This window comes from Crocodylus siamensis, chromosome 5, assembly GCF_052110815.1.
Source record: "Crocodylus siamensis isolate JL-2025a chromosome 5, ASM5211081v1, whole genome shotgun sequence".
Taxonomy (NCBI): Eukaryota; Metazoa; Chordata; order Crocodylia; family Crocodylidae; genus Crocodylus; species Crocodylus siamensis.
Window position 1 is genome coordinate 198,276,699 of NC_143399.1, and position 19,408 is coordinate 198,296,106.

The 19,408-nt window shown below is 47.2% G+C and overlaps 2 protein-coding genes across 5 annotated transcripts in view; one reads left to right on the forward strand and one right to left on the reverse strand.

Annotated features, from left to right (window-relative positions):
* The first annotated feature begins 624 nt into the window (after positions 1–624).
* ACAA1 (acetyl-CoA acyltransferase 1) lies at positions 625–16,794 on the forward strand. Its single transcript, XM_090047797.1, has 12 exons — positions 625–927; positions 1,075–1,168; positions 1,259–1,316; positions 4,020–4,099; positions 4,439–4,481; positions 6,915–7,013; positions 8,448–8,528; positions 10,504–10,694; positions 10,835–11,014; positions 12,132–12,187; positions 13,302–13,447; positions 14,423–16,794. The coding sequence occupies exons 1-12, from the start codon at positions 727–729 to the stop codon at positions 14,496–14,498; spliced, it is 1,305 nt and encodes a 434-aa protein (XP_089903923.1). The 5' UTR covers positions 625–726; the 3' UTR covers positions 14,499–16,794.
* Positions 16,331–19,408, reverse strand: part of DLEC1 (DLEC1 cilia and flagella associated protein) — a 60,430-nt gene continuing 57,352 nt past the window's right edge. For all 4 annotated transcript variants that reach the window (XM_090047792.1, XM_090047793.1, XM_090047791.1 and 1 more), the window contains one exon: positions 16,331–17,180. In XM_090047792.1, coding sequence (XP_089903918.1) covers positions 17,051–17,180 — 130 coding nt within the window. In that variant the 3' untranslated portion in view covers positions 16,331–17,050. The remainder of the gene's footprint in view (positions 17,181–19,408) is intronic.

Sequence of the window (19,408 nt, forward strand, 5' to 3'; positions counted from 1 at the left end):
AGAAGGGAGCAAAGCCTGCCGGCGGCAGGGCCGTGGCACCAAGCCTCTACGCCGAGCGTCCGCAGCACGGCACGGCGCCATGGGGGAGCTGCTAGACGCCCCGCGGGCAAGGCACCGGTTCTGTTGCCATCTCGCTGAGAGGGGATTGTGTTGTCCAGGACGGCCAGGCCAGAAGAAATCAGATGATAGCTGCTGTCGCCGTTACTTCTGGGGAGCGAAGCATCAGCCTGCAGCTTGAGCTACGGGGCAACGACTCGAGTGTCGCAGTCACAGATGAGGAGGGTGGGAAGGGACCTCCGGAGTCGCATCTGGTGCAACCCCCCGCTCAAAGCAGGCCCAGGCCCAACTAGAGCATCGCAGCCACCGCTTTGTCTACCCATGTCTTGAAAACCTCCCGGGGATGGAGAATGCACCCCCTCGCTGTACAGCCTGACCCAGTGCTTCCCGGCCCGCCTAGTGGGAGAGCTTTTCCTAACACCCCCGGCTGCACCTGCGAGGCGAGCAGGGGGGCCGGCAACTGGCCCTGTCCCGGGGGGGCAGAACTACAAGCCCCGGCATGCACAACGCGGGGCGGCGCGGTGCATGGTGGGCCCACCGCCCCCAGCAGCCCTCGCATGCCTTTGGGTCGCCATCTTTATGCAAACGAGAGGCCGGGGCCGCTCTAGCCGGGCGGGCGGCGCTTTATAGTGCTCGGCGGGGCCGCTCTAGCCGGGCGGGTGGTGCTCTATGGCGATGGCGGCCAGGCCGGGTGGCGAGCGCGCGGTGCGGCGGGTGCAGGTAGTTTTGGGCCATGTGTCCGGCGGCGGCTCCTGGGCCGCCGCCCCGGCAGCCGCCCCCTGCTCCAGCCGCGACCCAAGGGCCGAGGATGTGGTGGTGGTGCACGGGCGGCGCACCCCCATCGCCCGCGCCCGCCGCGGCGGCTTCCAGGTAGCGCGGCCTAGGGGGGGTGCTGAGGCGGCGGGATGCTGAGGCGGTTGAGGGGTGGGGGTGCTGAGGGGAGGGGTGCCCCCCTTTCCCTGTGCCTCCCGGGGCAGGCCGCTCTCACCAGCGCCTTGGGCCCGTGCCCCCTCCCAGCACACGACCCCGGACGAGCTGCTTTGCGCCGCGATGACGGCCGTGCTGCGCGACGTGCGCCTCAGCCCCGAGAAGCTGGGGGACATCTGTGTGGGTGAGTCCCGCCAGCCCCCTGGGGGCTCGGGGAGAGTTAATTCCCGGGGACGGAGAGGACTCGACTAATCGGTCGTGTGTTTACGCGCAGGCAACGTGTTGCAGCCGGGCGCGGGGGCCAGCGTTGCGAGGATCGCGCAGTTTCTAAGGTGAGCTGTGTCCCGGCTGGATCGAGCTGTGTTGTGGGTGCCCGGGGGACGGGGTCAAGGGTCGGCATGCAGCCCTAGCTGCTCTTTGCTTAGAAGTTAATTTTTGACTCCTGATGCCAAGGGTGCCAGGTCTGTTCCCCTCCCTTGTTCTGCTCCTTTTCTCTCCGTTTTAGGAAGGGGGATGATGTATCCTTACGTGTAATTTGTTCTCTTCAGTAGCGATTATCAGATTTTCTTCTCATGCCTTTGGCAGCAGGCAGGGCAGGGTGGCACCTTAGAGACTAACTGGTTTGGAGAGGAATAAGCTTTCATAAAGCTGCAGCCTCCTTGCTTATGTATACATTATTACAGTTAAGGGTACTCCTTGCTTAACTTCATCCCGGTTAACGTTGTGTCGTTATTACGTCGCTGATCTATTGGAGAATGTACTCGTTTAAAGTCGCACAATGTTTGGATATAACGTCGTTTGGCTGCCACCTGCTATTGGGCAACTACCGTGACGTAATTGGATTCGCTTAACATTGTTTCTTGTAAAAGTCGGATTTTCCAGGAACGTAACTATGACATTAAGTGAGGGGTACCTGTATGTGAAATAGTTACGTAATGCATTATGAATGTATTGCATTATGTTATTGTGCGTCTTTTAAGCTAGAGAAAGCTAGGAGAGAGGGAAGGGAAAGAGGTGGCTTGGGGACTTAGGGGGTCTTCATATCATTCCCATGTCCGGCTGTGCCTGTAAGTCCGGTTGCTCTCACTAAGTCATATGTGATCGGCAGCTCTGCTTAGTGCAGTGCCTGGTGCTGTAATACAATGGTGCTAGCAGAAGGACCGAAGTCCTGAACATTTACTCCTGGCACCCTGTAAGTCAGAGTTGAGATCCTTTTAATAAGACAGTTTCACTGCTGCCCTTTGTGCTGGGTCTGTCAGTCACAAAACATGTGACTTCACTCTTCAGAGACTTGCAGCGCAGCACAAACAACAGGTACAGCAAGTCATTGGCAGTCCATGGCCCTGAACACTGGAGAGGTTGGTGGTGGACGGGTTGTTTTCGACCTGGAGGGATGTGGGCAGTGGAGTCCCCCAGGGCTCGGTCCTGGGGCCTGTACTGTTCAACATCTTTATCAGAGATCTAGATGCGAGTGTGGAAAGCATGCTGTCCAAATTTGCCAATGACACAAGTTGTGGGGCGAGGTGGGCACGCTGGAGGGGAGGGACAGAAACCAGCTAGCTCTAGACAGGTTACAGAGGTGGGCAGATGAGAATAGGATGTTTAATGCAGACAAGTGGAAGGTGCTGTATCTAGGGAGAAGGAACCAGCAACACACCTACAGGCTGGGGAACTCCCTTCTTATCAACACGGTGGCAGAAAGTCATTGTTGTCTCCAGGATGAACATGAGCCACCAATGTGAGGATGTGGTCAGTAAGGCTAGCTGTACCTTATCATGCATCTACAGATGTATCACAGGCAGGTCCTGGGGGGTGATTCTCCCCCTCTTCGTGGCATTGCTCAGGCTGCAGCTGGAGTACTGCATCCAGTTCTGGGTACTGCACTTCAAGAGGGTTGTGGCTAGCATTGAGAGGGTCCAGAGGAGGGCCACTTGCATGGTCAAGGGGTAGCAGGGTAGGCCCTACAAAGAGAGGCTAAAGGACCTGAATCTATTCAGCCTTCACAAGAGAAGACTGAGAGGGGATCTGGTGGCCATTTACAAACTCATCAGGGGTGACCAGTGGGAATTGGGGGAGGCTCTGTTCCCCCGGGCACCACCTGGGCTCACTAAGAAGAATGGTCACAAATTGTTAGAGAGAAGGTTCAGGCTGGACATAAGGAGACATCAGTTCATGGTTAGGGCTGCCAGGCTCTGGAATGGACTCCCAAGGGTGGTGGTGCTCTCTCCTACCTTGGGGGTCTTCAAGAAGAGGCTGGACAGCTATTTGGCTGCGGTGTTATGACCCCAGCACTCATTCCTGCGTGGAGCAGGGGGTTGGACCTGATGATCTTTTTAGGTCCCTTCCAACCCTAAGCATTATGAAACTACAGTGTTATCTGCCCTTTGGGTCTGGAACTACAGAGAACATTGTTTGGAAGCTTGAACCTGCGTCTTCGTTTTCTTCCATTATGATTTAAGTGTTTCCTGGAAATGACGGGCAGAAATACCTGATGTTGGGTGGGGAGGGGGAGAGTTGTTAAATTGAGCTTCTTTTTAATGGAATTTTATCATTCAGGATGGGTTTTTTGTCCAGGTTTTATTGTCAAGTTGACTGATTTGTCTTCTGTCAACTACTCATGAGCCAGTGAAGGCATCCACACTGGTTGCAAACCATCAGTGACTGTCATGTCCTTCTGAATTTTTACAAAGCCATTTTGCCCCCTCAGTATGGCATGTGACCGTGTCTAACCCAAAATCTTGACAAATGAAATGGGGCTGCCTGACACTCTTGCAAAGAACATCTGTTCCAAGGAGACTCATTTCTAGCTTTAACAAAGTCGGCTCTGGCAGATTGATTCCAGTCGCCGATCTGGTCTGGAGACAGTTTTCACTGCTGTTGGCCTAGGACAAAATGCAGCAAAGCAGACCCTGCCATAGATGGGTTTGTCTTTAGCACGTTTTGTTCAAGAGCAAATATAAGGAATGAGGTTTTTCTTCAGTTGTATTGTTGGGTGTATGAAGTCTTCGACTGACTCTATCTTTGTTTTGCTTTAGTGGCATCCCAGAGACTGTACCTATATCGTGTGTCAACAGACAGTGTTCCTCTGGGCTGCAAGCTGTGATCAATATAGCTGGTAAGCATGCAAGGTATTGATCTTCCCTGTTGGAGTCAGCCTGTCCCAGTTTTATAATCTCATCCCTAATTCTGTCTTTTACGTGTTTTCAATACTTGCCTGTGCCGGACTGGTTGTAGCCTTCAAACCTAAAAGCCTTTTGTGAAAATCCTGTCATTTAATTTCTGTAGAAATTATAGCGAGATGGAAGGGCTGAAACTGTCTTATCTGAAAATCATTTAAAAAGAAAATGGTTTGGCTTACACCGGGGCAGATTTACATAGTCCTCTAACTAGACGTCATTGAACCAATGATTGCTGTAGGCATCGGTAAAATATTGATAAGGTATCTTTGTTGCAGGCGGCATCAGAAATGGGTCCTATGACATTGGCTTGGCATGTGGGTAAGAGTATTTCTATGCAGATATTTACTCCTTTAGCCTTTAGTAGTATTTTGCTGCTTTATCATCTTTCATGTGGGGATCTTAAAGACCTTTACTGATGCACTTCAGTATTCCCTTGATTTGGATGCTGTCTTCACTTCAGTGATTTGTAAACTGACCATGTGAAATTTGAAACCTGAATCCAAATGAGAAGTCACCTTTGGGTGCCTAAAGCATATGCTCTAAAAAGGTCTGAATTTTTCAGAAGCACTGAATACACATCCTCTGAAAATCATGGTCTTTTGAAGTGTCTCCATATCCCCAATGTTCTCTAGAAATTGTAGGCCAGAGTGATTTGTCCTGGAGTTTCATGAAGTAGTGGGCAATGGTCCTAGTTAGGCATCCCATCATTACAGACCCTTTTTAGGGAATATATTAAGCTTCTGATATCCCACCTGTAGAGCCTGGTATATCTAACAGCAAGAGTGCCATTTGCAAATGGCTGTGTACAAGCCATTTCATCAGCTGGTGTTGGTCTCAAATTCCAGTTCTTTCAGGTGCTGAGATGATCATCACATCCATACTAATCGGTGCGTCTTATAGAAGTGGAGGAGGTATTTCTTTCTGGAAAGATAAACACAACTGACTTAATTTGTGGAGCTTCACTGGTTACTGCTGATGATTATTAATAGGATTTGCAATTGAATATATTGTCGTATAAAATGCATTGCTTCTCTGTATAAGTAGCAATGATGATGTGAACCAGCAGATAATGCATTTCAGAAAAATCTGAATTATGCAGGAGCAAACTTGCAAGATGGTAGTGTTTTTGTTTTGGTTTTGTTGTTGGGGTTTTTTTTATTTTTTTTTATTTTTTTTATTTCCCCCAAATTTCAAGCCTGGCCTGGGTTGCTCTTTGAAATCAATATGGTGATCAGTGAGAAATCTCTTGGTTTGCCGTTTCTGATTGGCTTTTACATAATTTGGTGTCATCTAGTCTGCTTATGCAGTACCTTTTTTATTCACAGTGTTGAAGCTGTTAATTTGCTTCCAGCCTAAATGTTGCATCATCTGGGAACCGTGACTTCCTTGCTCAGGTTGTAACACCATGTGTCTGGTGTTGCACTTGCTTGAATGCTTTCTGTAGTGGCTTGCTTAACTCTTGGCTTGTCAGACTTCTAGCCCTGCTGTTGTTTCATAGTTTCTAGAGTCGGAAGGGACCTGAGTAGATCATCTTGTCCGACCCCCCGCCATGGCAGGAAATAATACTGGGGTCAAACGACCCCAACAAGATGTTCATCCAACCTCCTCTTAAAAACCCCCAGGGTAGGAGCCAGCAGCACTTCTCTTGGAAGTTGGTTGCAGATCCTAGCCTCCCTGACTGTGAAATAGCGCTTCCTGATATCTAACCTAAACCTACCCTCTGCCGGCTTGTGACCGTTATTCCTGGCAGTGCACGGGGGAATAGTGATTCCCCCAATGCCTGCTGATCCCCCCTGACTAATTTATAACATGCCACTAGATCCCCCCTCAGCCTTCTCTTTTGGAGGCTGAACAGGTTCAGGTCCCGAAGCCTCTTCTTATAGGGCCTGCCCTGCTGCCCCCTGATCATACGAGTGGCCTCCTCTGGACCCTCTCCATGTTGTTGTTGTTGTTTTTGTTTGAAGTTTTATATCACCCCTTATCAAGAAAAGGCCTGGGCAGTTTACAATAAATGACAAACAACCCACAGATAAGAAACAACAGTAGACTCCCCAAAGAATACTCAAACTTGAAACTCCTCCTTCCTGTTCCTCATTCCCCAACACTGCTGCTTCCCTGCCCATCACCCGTAAGAGCAGACCCTCTAGCCAATTCCATCTGTTCCCAACTCCAATTTGCATGTAGGTATTAAAACAAAACAAAATGCCTCTTCCCACTCAGTTCCACTCCCCTTCCCAATGCCCCTCCCAATCTCATACCCCCTCTCCTACAGGAGCTGTCCCAAAGAACACACAATTCCTTCCCCTTCTGCCAGCAAACACAGCAAATTCAAATAAGCTGCAACACATGCATGTTCATTGCTCTTGGTAATATTCTATTGGTGGAAACTCCTGCCCAGAAACCTTTGCTTCCCCAGTGTGTTTACAGGAGAAAAGGACTCCCAGAATAGTCAGTAACTTCTACCCACATCGTAAAAACATGAGGATTGAACTGTTGAAACCTGATATCCCACCCTAGAAAAATAGGACTGTTTAATCTGCAGTGATCTGGCTTCATTTTTTGTTTTTACTTGGATTGTTTGTTTTAAAAACAGGTTGAGTGTAAGTTGTACAACAACCAGTCGTGTTTCTTCCTTACAGTACAATTTGGTTAGAAATTTGAGCTTCTCTCTTGATGTAATTAAGGAGCTTTTGCAAAACTAAGTCAAAGGTGAATGACACCTAGATTCAAACGTTTTTTCTTCCTGCCTAGAATGGAAACAATGTCTCTTAGGCGTATGAATGAACCTGGTGATATTACTTCTCGTGTGGCAGACAACAGTAAAACCAGAGCTTGCCTTATTCCTATGGGGTGAGTATCATCTTCACTCCTCCTAGAATTAAAGCTATTTTCTTAACCCTGTAAGGTCAGTGTTTTGTTTAAAAACTGAAGGTATCATATTTACCCAAATTTAAGATGACCCCCTCCCAAAAATTAGGTTCTATATAGGTTATAAATGTGTGTTAATTTTCCATGTACAAAATCTGTTTAGTTCAGGGGTACTCAACCTCCACCCTACAGGGCAAATGCAGGCCATGGAGCTATCACATCTAGCCCGCGAGGCTCTGCATGAAGTATGGAAATTTGACTGGGGGGGAGTGGTGACCATTAATACGACTGCACTCCCCGACCCTGCCAAGTTCCCAAGGCCTGTGCAGTTGGTTGGGGCTAGGCTGGATCAGGCTGTGCCCCCTTCCTTTCTCACAGGGCCAGGTTGGGTTTGGCCAGCCCGCTTCTTCCTGCAGGGCTTGGACAAGCTTTCCCCCCCACACACCCAAAAAAAACCAAAAAAAAAAGACCTGCCTCCTGCAGGGCCCAGTTGGGACCTCCCCCCAAACAGGGCCAGGCTGCATTCCCTTCCCTCCTTGCAGGACTAAATCAAGTGCCTTTCCCCTGTGGGGCAGTGTGGAGGCTGGCCTGCCCATGCTCCTTCCATACACTAAATGGTACCTGTTTTGCCTGCCCAGGCACCAGATTGGGAATACCAGCCCATGGATGGACCAGGTGCTGCCAGTCTGGCCTGCCAGACAAAAAGGTTTAGTGGAAGGTTGTCTTAAATTTGTCTCTTCCATTGCTGCAGTGGGGAAACCAGTAGTGAGGGGTGAAGGGCCTGACCCTTGCCCTTTTGTGTCTGTGCCTAGCCCCTGCTGCCTGCCCCCTGTGCCTCCTTTACCACACCTGTCCCGTGCCACTTACCTTCTCCTGCAGCTCTGGGACAGTCAGCAGCTTCAGGCTGGGCTGCACTGGGGCTGGAGAGACTGGAGCTGAAGTAGAAGATAATCAGGGGAGGAGGCAGGCTGTGTGGTCTCCCCTGTGCCCTTTGAGCTGCACACATGGGTCTCCCCCCAGCTTTTCCCTTCCACTCCATCCCCACCCAGTGGTCTCCCTCATGCTCCCCCACCTACAAGTTCCCTCCCACACCAAACAAGCCATCCTGGCCCAGGGCAAGAGGCAGTTCAGCTCTGACTTCAGCCCCAAGTCCAAGACCAGCATTTTTTCCCCATGCTGATGGTGGGGTGAGAAGAGGACACCTCATTTTGGATTCAGGTAAACACGGTAATCACCTCAAGCAGACTGCTGCAAGCAGCTGATATCTAGAACCATGTCTTGAGTTTGTGCACTTGTTATGGTGGCAGCTGGCTTGTGAGAGGTGGAGGGGAGACTCAGTCTTTATTGTGTTAGCATGAAGATCAGTTCCCATTTCTTTGAAGCACTCTTGGTGATGGCAGTATTGTTTTCCTACAGAATAACCTCAGAAAATGTGGCAGAACAGTTTGGAATCTCCCGAGAGAAGCAAGATGCCTTTGCCTTGGCTTCCCAACAAAAGTAAATACAGCGCTTTTTCTTTTGTGCTAAGGGAATAAAGTTTAGTTTTAATTAAGCATATTAAATTACCAGCTTAAGAGGAAATTTCTTTGTCCCAGAAGCAGTTTTGTTTCATGTTGAAAGCTTTATTGTAAGCTACAAGGCTGCCCCGAGCCTTTTCTGGGGAGGGTGGCATATAAATGTAATACATAAAATAAGTTAAAAAGTGCCTTTTCAAATGCCAGCAGTGTGTGGAGAGGGATTCATAAAAGGTTCTGAGCACAGAGTAACGAGGAGCTTGTGTGTTCTGAAGGTAATTGGATCGTATGTCTGACCCCCATGTACACGACTGGAAATCTTACCCCAGCATGTTTTATGCCATCTGTATTTATCATTGCCCAGATATGTCACTCTTTGCATAGCCTCTTTGAATGTTTGGGCTTGCTTTACCTGGACAGCCTGATACCATCCTGGACTGAAGTGGAAGGCTGAGGCAGACTTTCCTGGAGGGAACATATAGGGGTGGCTGTAAAGTACAGTGCTGTTCCTGGCCATTGTTGTGATATCTTGTGCCAAATGAACCTAGCACTCTCCCAAACTTGTCTGTTCTTTAGAATAAATCGGTGCTTATTCTCACCTGGAACCTCAGTAGTGTCATACTAGTGGGCAATCTGCTGCTAACTCTGGATTTACCAGAGCCATTTGGGCTAAAGGATTAAATTTAGTTTCAGAAATAGTCTGGTCAGGTGTGGTCCTGGTCCAGTTGCTTATCTGATACAGGAAGCTACTGCACACACCAGTTAACCTTTAGATACTGGCCCCTCTCCGAGAGAGAACTCGACATGCCAGCCTTTCTTGTTGGCCTTGCACTGATAACTCATAAGGCTGTGTGTACACAAGCCTCACCTCTCACCCCAGGAAGAGGGCAGTTCTCTGATCTTAGTCATGAGGATCTGCAGATTCACCCTTCAGTATTTTGTTCTCATCTTTCCTTTACCTGAACTATTCAACACTTTAATTTCATTTCACTTTCCTAACAAAAGCTTAAAGCAATGTGGTTATATATGGACAACTTTTAATAGTTGCATATTAGTAGATTGTCCCATTCCTCCAAACCAGTGTAACAGGGCTACCACGCTGCCAGGGATGCCAGATCTTCTGTTAGAAGAACAGTAAGGGTCCTAAATCCTTTGTAGGTGTGGGAGACCCCAGGGCTAGAACTGTGGTCAGATTCTAAATGGCTGATTGCATTCTGCCTCCCTCAGTTCACCTGGTGATTTCTGCTGAAGATGGTATTTGTGTGTCCCAAGCTGCTAATGTTTCTCAGTTGGAATATAGCTCCCAGACCCCTCTCTGACTGGGGTTTGGTGCTAGGTGAAGTGATTCCTGTGGAGATGCCTTATGAAACTATGTAATGTTCCTGGAATCCTTTCTGGATAAAAGCTAACATTTGAGTGCTAGTGCATTGTGTGAATGGGCTGCCTCCCAACAAAGACAGGCTGACCTTTGTGTCTTCACACTGCAAAGAGAGGGAGGAACTTGACCCCTCCTTTATTAACTAGCAAGGAAAAAGATCCACCGTTGTGTAACTTGGCCTATTTGGCCTCTACTTAAATTAAGAGGGAGAGTCCCACACTCAGGATCTATGGTTCATTTATTCCTCCTGTTTGGATAACAGTAACAGACCTGTGACCTTGGCCACAGGACTTCATGGTTGTGACAGTGCCACAAATGCAGGCACTCAAGTTCCAGTAAAGTCAGGGGCATGATGAACTCGTGTCTTCCAAAGATAAAAGCATGGGGTCCTCCTCTTTGACTTACAGCAGCAGGTCCGTTACAGGGCCCATTCCACTGTTTGCACAGTGTTGTGCCCGTTTACACAATGTTTGACAGTATGGGCAAGGGATCTGCAAACCAGTCTCTTTACAAGCCATGCTGTGAACTGGCCATGGTCATCTTAGACTATTTCAACCCTCCATAACTTTTATTTCAATAGAGCGGCCAGAGCTCAGCAGATGGGACTGTTTAAAGCTGAGATTGTGCCAGTAAGAACTACTGTTACGGATGACAAGGGCAACGAGAAAACAATCACTGTGCACCAAGATGAAGGGATCAGGCCTAGCACCACGCTGGAAGCCTTGGCCAAACTGAAGCCTGCCTTCAAGAAGAATGGTACCACAACAGCAGGTAAAGCCTCTCAGTATATTGAGAGTTTTCTAATTAAAGACCTGGTGGTGGTAATGTGAGCTGCTCTCCCAGCCCACTTGCGGTGCTGGTAACCAGGTTTGCCAAGGCTGAAGTAACGATATTGGTGACTCTCCTAACAGGTAACTCCAGCCAGATCAGCGATGGAGCTGCTGCAGTTTTACTGGCGAAACGCTCCAAAGCAGCGGAGTTAGGCCTTCCTGTTCTAGGGGTGCTGAAATCCTTTGCAGTGGTTGGAGTGCCGCCGGAGGTCATGGGCATAGGGCCTGCCTATGCCATCCCAGTAGCTTTGGAGAAGGCTGGTAAGGAGCCGTGGGATGTGTTCTGTTTTGTGCAGTATGGCATAGTGGGGGTCTAGGTCTTTTGGTCGTAGAAATAAAGTTTATTCCTTCAGATGCAGAGCTCATGGAGTGCAGTCAGCAGTAAGAGTACTCGCAGGGCATTTGGAGCCTTCAAAGAAGCCTTGCCTAGCATTATTTTAATGCCCAGTTCACTCGTATTGCACTGGTATTCCCAAAAGCTTGCACTGAATCCCTACGCAGTTCCAACAAAGGGCTAGTAAGGAAACATCTGTGGTGCAGACTTGCCATGGAGGACGCTGTGCCCTTCCCCAGGCACCACCTCCAAAGGAGGTGCCCCACCATGGGAGGGATTACTGGCTTTTCAGCAGTGCTAATTAGTACATGCAAATGAAGCTGTGATGCTTTCAGCTGGACAGGAAGCGTGCTTAAAGTGGTATGGTCTGCCTGAGCACACCACTGCTGGCGCAGTAAGTGTACAGTGTAGAGGGGCCAGTGACTTGTACCTGATTTGCTAATACTGTGTTCTCATGGATGGCAGTGAGATGTTCCTGCCTGGGATTATGCACTGGTAGACCAGCATTTTAACTTCTCCACACTAGGCCAGTTCAGCATGGTAACTGTGTATGCTGTAACTGGGAACATACATGTGTATTTCCAAACATAAAAATACATGTTTGCCTGTGGAAAACATGTTTGCCAGTGGACTGGGATAACAGTAACAACCCTGTGGCCCTAGTTACAGAACTTCATGGTTGTGACAATGCCACAAATGTCTAAACTGTTTAGCGTCACTGTAGTTGTGTGTTCAGCAACAGTTCTTTTGATCTATGAAAATTCCCTGAGATCTTTAATATCTGCAAAGGCAGGATAAAGGGAGTCTTGTTTAGCTCATCTAGAAGACTGGTAGCAGTGCTTCATTACGCAACCTGCCACTGAATTTGAAGTTTTGTGATCTCTGATAGCGAATTGTGCTGCAGTTACCAAGGTGTCTCCTCCTTTCCTCGGAGGGAATAGCAGTATATTTCATTTAGAGTTCTATTTATGAGTGGTCATATTTCAGGCAGCATTTAATCATGGGAATAATAATATCCCTTTTTCTGATCTGTCTAATATACAGGTTTGACTGTCAATGATATTGACATATATGAAATCAATGAAGCCTTTGCTAGTCAGGTGAGTATGTCCCGTTTAACTTGTGTGGCTTGGTGACCGAGCACAATTCATGATGGATATATCTCTGCATGTAATAGATTTCCATTTGCCTCAAGACGAAGAGGCCCAGTTAAATTTTGATAATGCATACAAACCATTTTCCCCTTTCTTCCACAAAGGTTTAACTGCAGTGGTGAAGTCTTCTATGACTACGACTTCCCTATTCAATAGAAAGCAGGGCAGATTTGCACCTTCTAGATAAAGACTAACCAAAGTGGATAGATAGATGGATATAGCACAACCTTTCACCTGGGTAACTACACATCTTTCTATTCAATGGGAAAGACAGCACAGGAACTCCATAAGCTTGACATGACGTACAACAGATAAAGAAACTCAAAGCAATCTGTCCAGTGAACAGCAGAGCTCAATCCATTCTTTGTGGATTTTGTTATGTTGCTATGTGCTGATTTGCTCAGTTCTGTAGGGCACGCTGAGTATCGCTAGCATTAATAGGGTGTCTGTGTAAACTTGTCATCTTCCCGCTATGCTTCATAATGAGGGTGCAGGATGAAAATCTGCCCAGACGCTTCCCTTTTTGAGAGGTGAAGACAGGGGACCTGCTCTAGAAACCAGGCAGATTTACTTGCTGTTACAGTCTCTGTAGTTGCAACTGATTGCCTGTTTACAGTATATCAGCCTGGCATAGTTCTCAGTTGGCTCTGCATGGGCAATCTAGTTCCCCTGCCTTCCATGGTGATTTATGGGTGTTGCTAAGGACAGGCCTACTATGTAACTGGATACACAAATTGTACAGGTGCAGTTACTAACCCAGTGGTGGGGTTTTTTGTTTTTTTTGTGGGGGAGGGTTAATGCTTGTTTGAAGTGGTGAATCAGAATGCCCTGTTTTCCTTTTTAAAGTGGGTGTTTGGGGCTAAATTCACCCTTGGTCCAAGCCAACAGGCCTGCAGGAGGCATTTGTTTGGTTGGCTGGCCTGTATTCCACTAACTATAAAGACTTGGGACTCCCAGCATTTTTGCAATCCTCTTTGCTCTCCATCATGGGATAGATGCTGAAGGAGCTGATATGTAGGCCGGTGCTTTCACAGGGGTATTCTCAACTTTATCTTTCTAGGCTGTATACTGTGTTGAGAAACTGGGCATCCCAATGGAGAAGGTGAACCCCCTTGGAGGAGCAATTGCACTGGGACACCCTCTGGGCTGCACTGGAGTTCGTCAAGTTGTCACTTTGCTCAATGAATTGAAGCGCAGGGGGAAAAGGTGAGTGTTAGACCTGTAAGTGCCTCCCTGCTTCAGAGTAGCTGCATGTTTGCCTCTGCAGTGTGGCAACATGGAGCCTTTGGTACACCCTTTCCTAAGAAATGGGACATTTTCTGTGCCTCAAATAGCACAGAGGAGAGGAGGGGCTGGCAGGCTGCAAACTGCTCAGTGAGTTGGGTAAAAGCCATTTGGATCTTTTCAGCTGAAGCAGAGACACTTGAATGTAGCATCTTGGCAGATTTCCATAGAGCTTGTTTTTCCACAAAGCCTGGATGGCAGCAGAAGAGTCAGTAGCTTAGCCGTCTTCAGGGAGGAGGGCAGCCTGCTGAGAATATTTTGCACTAACCTGATCCGCTGGTACCACAGCAAAGGCTTCTTCCTTGCTGTGATAACCTGAACCGAGGCAGAATTGCCCCATCTTGGACCTTCTTACTATTCCCTGTTGAGATGGTGTGGAGTTCTTGGGAGGGGAGCAGGTACATCTGTGTGATGACATCTGCCAAGCTGGAAATGGCAGGGCAGAATCTGGTTCTAGGGCCTACCAGAATCCTCCTCCTAGGACAATGGGGCCAACCATTCTCTGGCAGGCATGCCACAAATTAGCCACACTCCCTCCCTGAGTGCTGCTCTGATCCCCTTCCCTGCCTCATCAGCAGCTCCGCCTTCTGCTCCCTGCATAATCTGTTCTGCTTTCTACTTCTTGCTGTAGGGTCCTTGTCCAAACTGCTGCCCTGTCTGCCCCTGTGCTGCCTGTCCCCCTCCCCTGCTTGTACCTGTGTGTGGCTCAGGTTGGCCATCCCTGGCTTAGGACGTGGGAAGGAATGACTGCTTCTGTATCAGCTCTTGTGCCTTGTGGCTAGCTGAAAGAACTATGGGTAGCTCAAGTTTATCTCCTTCTCTGACATTTTTCTTTTCTTGGCTGGTTCAGAACTGGAGCCATTTTTCTAACCATTTAACTCCCTCATTCTGTTGCAGAGCATACGGTGTGGTGTCCATGTGCATTGGAACCGGCATGGGAGCTGCTGCAGTATTTGAATACCCAGGCAACTAAATTCCAGCGCACACAAAAACAAGGCGGTTCTAATTCTTCTTTCTCCAGTGATTAGTGAATCATTTGCACTAAAAAACTTAGAACTGGATCAGGAATGTACTTAATAGAAATACTGATTGCAGGCACTAATTATCAAATGGTGGAACTAATACAGGCAAGGACTGTTGTGATGTAGGGGGTGGGGGTTGCAGAGTGAAAGAGATGGGCCTGGTGGCTGCTTCCAAGTGAAGCTCTACTCATGGCAGTGAGCTCGGACAAATTCACTTTGATTTCACAGATACAGGCCCTGATGCACTAGCATCCTGCTAATTGTATAAAATCGCTGGCGTGGAACCAAGGGATCAGGCTGCAATTCAGAAAGCTTGAGTTCACAGGGGTCTTTACTTCTTGTTACAGGAAAACTCTCTGGGCTCTTGTAAGTTAAAATCAAAATGCTGGTGCATATGGGGAAACTTTTTCCAGATGCTTTTATACCTATTTTTATTGAAACGATTAAGTCGTGAAGAATCCGGGGGGGGGGCAGCGTTGTTTGAGCCCAGTGCAAATTCTGTATTTAAAATGGTTAAATGTGAGTAATTCACCACCAGCTGGCCCCATTGCATCAAAAATGCTGCTCCTCTTTACTGAGCATGTGGATGGTTTGAGTGCCAGACTGGCTTGGGTTCCACCAAAAAATCATGGTTTTCTACCTAGCTGTTGTGAAACAACAACTTGGACTGACTAGGAGAAACTTGATGGGAGTTTATCTTCTCACAGTGAGGGGCCTCTTATAAATGAGAATTATGAGGGGATGGAGGAGGGAGAAGCTAGGGAAAGGCTTCAGCAGCTGCTAGAAACTAGGAATTTTAAGCTAGAGGCCGATCATTCCCGTCCTTTGCTGCATTTGTTTAATGATAGCTTGTTGGGTGGCTTTTAAAATCAGCTTTTCCCCTGAATGAACAGTAAATGTAAACCTGCCTTGTACAGAGTTCATTTCAATACATTCCTTGTTTGCTGTTAGCAATGGCCAAGTATCAGTAACTCGCACAATGTTTCAGTACCAACACGGCCACATGCCTCTGGCCCTCTAAAACCCTCTCCCTCGTATGCTACCTTTCAAGGGTGGAAAGCCCTCTCAGTGCTAGTAACCGTTAAAAGAAAGCAGACTTACTGTGTAGGGCAGCCTGCAGGCAGGATCCAGCCTAAGAAGAGATGGGATCCAGGCCATGACAGTTCAGGGGAATTGGTGGCATCCTCCAGCTGAAGCAGCAGAGGAGGCATTACCAGCATCTGTTGCCACCAGGGCAGCAGAGGCTATTCCCAGGGTCCTGCTGCCTCTCTCGTTGTGTATTGTCTTCACAACATCTGATGGTGTGTGTGGCGATTTACAGCCCACAGTGAGGGCTGCGTAGCAAGCAGGAGCTTGCAGCAGCAGACGGTTGCCAACAGTGGGTCTAGGGTGTTTAGAAATGTTTAAATCAATGGTATTTAGATAATGTTGCATTGTTTAACAAATACTCACCACTAGGCTGAATTCTTGATATTTGTACCTTCCTGCTAATCAGGATAAAGTATTCAAATAAAATAGAAGCAGTGTGCTGGAGACCCAGGAATTATGATGGGGTAACTTCAAGGAGATGCCTAATTTATGGGGTTGCGGAAGCTGCATTTCCCATCCCCGTAAAAATTTGACAGTTGCTCTGGATGATGTAAAAATTGTGGACCCATGTTTTGACAGAGCACTGCTTGAACAAATCTGTCTCAACTCAGGTGCAATGCACAGACTTCAATATTTCTCTCCTTTTCCTGTCCATACACTGCTGTGGGGGAAAAAGGGTGGCAGCAAGACTGAAATATATTGTTGCACTTCAAAGATCAACTTGAAGTCTGAATTTGTGAGGCTGCCAATAGATAAAAATTAAGAGAGAGAATTAAAGGCTTCTCCTAGCCCAAATGGGGAATCCCAGGTTGCAGGTAATTAATAGTCTGTTAACTTAGGGTGGATTTTACAAAGGTGCCCCAGGGATTTTTGACACCAAATCTGTTCACTTTGTATAAGATGATAAGGAGAATGGACTTGGTGTTGGTCTGTTTCTTTTTTATTCACCAACTTGTGCACCATGACTGATGCAGAATTAACCAACTTGTTTTTAAGCTAAGCAACAGGTTATACAGGAACTACAAGACACTCTGGTTTTGCAGTGATGCTCGTGGCATTCCTGTTACAGAAGCTCCCTTTGCTGTTTCTTTAGGAACAACCTGCTTTAGGGAAGGTATTGAGGCACATATGGTAATAAAAATGAAACGTGGCATGTTCTGTTCTGGTGCAAAATATGCTTTCCTGAGTACCATGGGGGGTGGAGAGGGGATTTTTTTAGGGGGAGGAGGGGGTGGAAGACAGCCCATTTTAGTAAAATTCTTAGACATTCCTTGGACTTTTATTTGGAAAGTGCATTCGTGTAGTTTAATTTAAAAAAAAATAATCATAGACAAAGTAGTTTATCCTGTGCATGAACTTCCAATGACAGCAATAGCCAAGAGCTCAGCCCATTATGTTGATGATCTAGATCATCTTATTTAAACACCGAGCGGAGATCTTCATATTTCTCGTCGTAGGATCCTTTGCCTCTGATGTGCAGAGTGCAGGGTTTCTCTCCCAGCAGTCCAACAACGGTTGCTGTGGTTTCGTATTTGATGCCACTTCTAAAATATGAGAGAAGGAAACTGAATTGCATTTATCTGCTTGTGAAGGAGGGACCTCTTGTAAATTAAAGTGACAGGAGAGTCAGGAGAAAGAAAAGATCTAGGAAGGGTTCCCAAAAGCCAGGAATTTTAACCTAAAAAATCATACAAGTACTTAATATGACACTGGAGGAATTAACTGAGAGACAGAAGCTTCAGTGCTCATAAATATCCATTTACAGGTGGCACTAAGTAAGCTGAGCTACAGCAGGGGACAGGTCTGAGCTCTCTTCCGGGACGAAGCGTCTTTCCCATTTGTTCTGGTAGGCCAGGGGGAGCAGGGAGGTGGATGCTGGCCTGAAGCAAATGGCGCTGTGTTTACAAGTATCCTTGCATTTGACTTGTGGTTTGTGGCAATCCTAAGAAAGCCTTCACTTTCCTAGAAACAGGCCTGAGGGCCTGTGCTTTCCCCACTGTCCCACTTGTTCTTTTGTCTCAAAATTCCCCAGCAGGAAGGAGCACCTTTGCACACAGCTAAACTGGCTACAATTTAACCAATTTAGTGAGTCACATTAGGCATTCTACTTCATGAGGGAGTTTAAATGTACTGAATCAAAGGAGGTGGCTACTAGGGAAAACAGTTTTGCTTTCTGGCAGCCCAGAGCCACCATCAGTTTGCAAGTGGGTAGATGTGCTTCATGCATGCTCTTGCTTGTAAGATCACTCAAGAAAAGCAAATATTAAACCAGGACTTTGATTGTCTCCCTCACCTGCATTTTAACTCTAGGAACTTGCCTGTTAACCCTGCTCAGTGCTGACTTTTTATCATTGAACTCCCTGGAGTAGACTCCCTCACTCGGTTCAAACTTCCTGCCTTTGTGCAATGAATCCTCATTTTTGTTAATATAATTTAGAAAGCCAATTGGTTTCTGCGTGGTCTTGTATTACATAGGAAAGTATCACGGGTGTGTTTCTTTGCCCTCTTCCTGAGAACTTCCTTGCACTGGAGGTTATGTTTTCCCAGGAGAGTGTAACCTTGCTAATGAGTATGGGGAAACCTAAACACAGTTGTGGCATCACTTAAGAACAGTCAACTGCTGTTTACTGGTCAAACCAAGGGGTCCATCTTGCCAGTCTCCTGTGTCACACAGGGGCAGAGAGTGGATGCTGATGGGGAGAGTGACCCAGGTAAGACCAGGTCCGTTGTTGCCCCCCACTCCCTTCCTTGCTCACTTGCAGCCTCCAGCATTTAAAGTCTAGGAAGCTCTGAATCAGAGGCTGTACCCCTAACACCCATGCTGCAACCCTACTGACGCCCATGTCCAGTCCCCCTTTCTGCATCTGCCTAAACTGTCGGCTCCTACCACGTTTGGTGGCAGTAAGTTCTACATTTAAATGACACTGGAAAAGAACATCCTTTTGTAAGTTTTTAAATTTACTGCCTATTAGTCTCATTTTGTGACCCCTGGTTCTTGTATTGTGAGAGAGTAAACAATACATCCATTTACTTTTTCATCATTTAATATTCTGTAAACCCTTATCACATCTGCCCTCAAGCATCTCTTTTTCTAAACTGAATAGGCTGCCTGAATAGCCTCTTTAGTCTCTGCCTATGAAACTCCTCCATACCACTGATCATCCTTGTTGCCCTTCTGTAGACCTTCTCTAGTACCCTTTTTTGAGGTGTGGGGACCAGAACAGGACACAGTATTCAAGGTGTGGATGCACCATGGATTTCAAGGGGCATAATGCTACTTTACATTTTGCTTACAATTTTCACTCCCTAACATTTTGTTTGCCTTTTTGATGACTGCTGAGCACAGAGCTGATGCTTTCTGTAAACTGTCCGTGACACCCAGATCTCTCCTGTGTGATAGCAGCTAGCATGGAGCCCATCATAACATGGGTAGAGTTGTGGTTATTTTTGCCCAGGTGCATCACTTCACGCTTATCTACATTGAATTTTGTCTGCCACTTAGCTGCCCATTTGCTCAATTGTGGTAGATCCTTCTGTAGTTCCTCACAGTCTTTACTAATGAATAATTGTGTGCAATTGGCAAATTTGGCCACTTTGCTGCTTACCCCCTTTTCTAGATCCTTTATGAATATGTTAAACAGCACTGGTCCCGACACACATCCCTGGGAGACTGCTATTTACTTCTTTCCATCCTGAAAACTAACCATTTATACTTACTCCTTGCTTTCTGTCTTTAAGACAATTTCTAATCTGCAAGTGGACACAGTCTATA

Excerpts from the sequence above, each read along its gene's own strand:
- ACAA1 (XM_090047797.1), top strand. The coding sequence starts at position 727 with ATGGCGATGGCGGCCAGGCCGGGTGGCGAGCGCGCGGTGCGGCGGGTG. Across the intron at positions 10,695-10,834 it reads GAATGGTACCACAACAGCAG|GTAACTCCAGCCAGATCAGC; the intron begins GTAAAGCCTCTC and ends CTCTCCTAACAG. Across the intron at positions 12,188-13,301 it reads ATGAAGCCTTTGCTAGTCAG|GCTGTATACTGTGTTGAGAA; the intron begins GTGAGTATGTCC and ends TTATCTTTCTAG.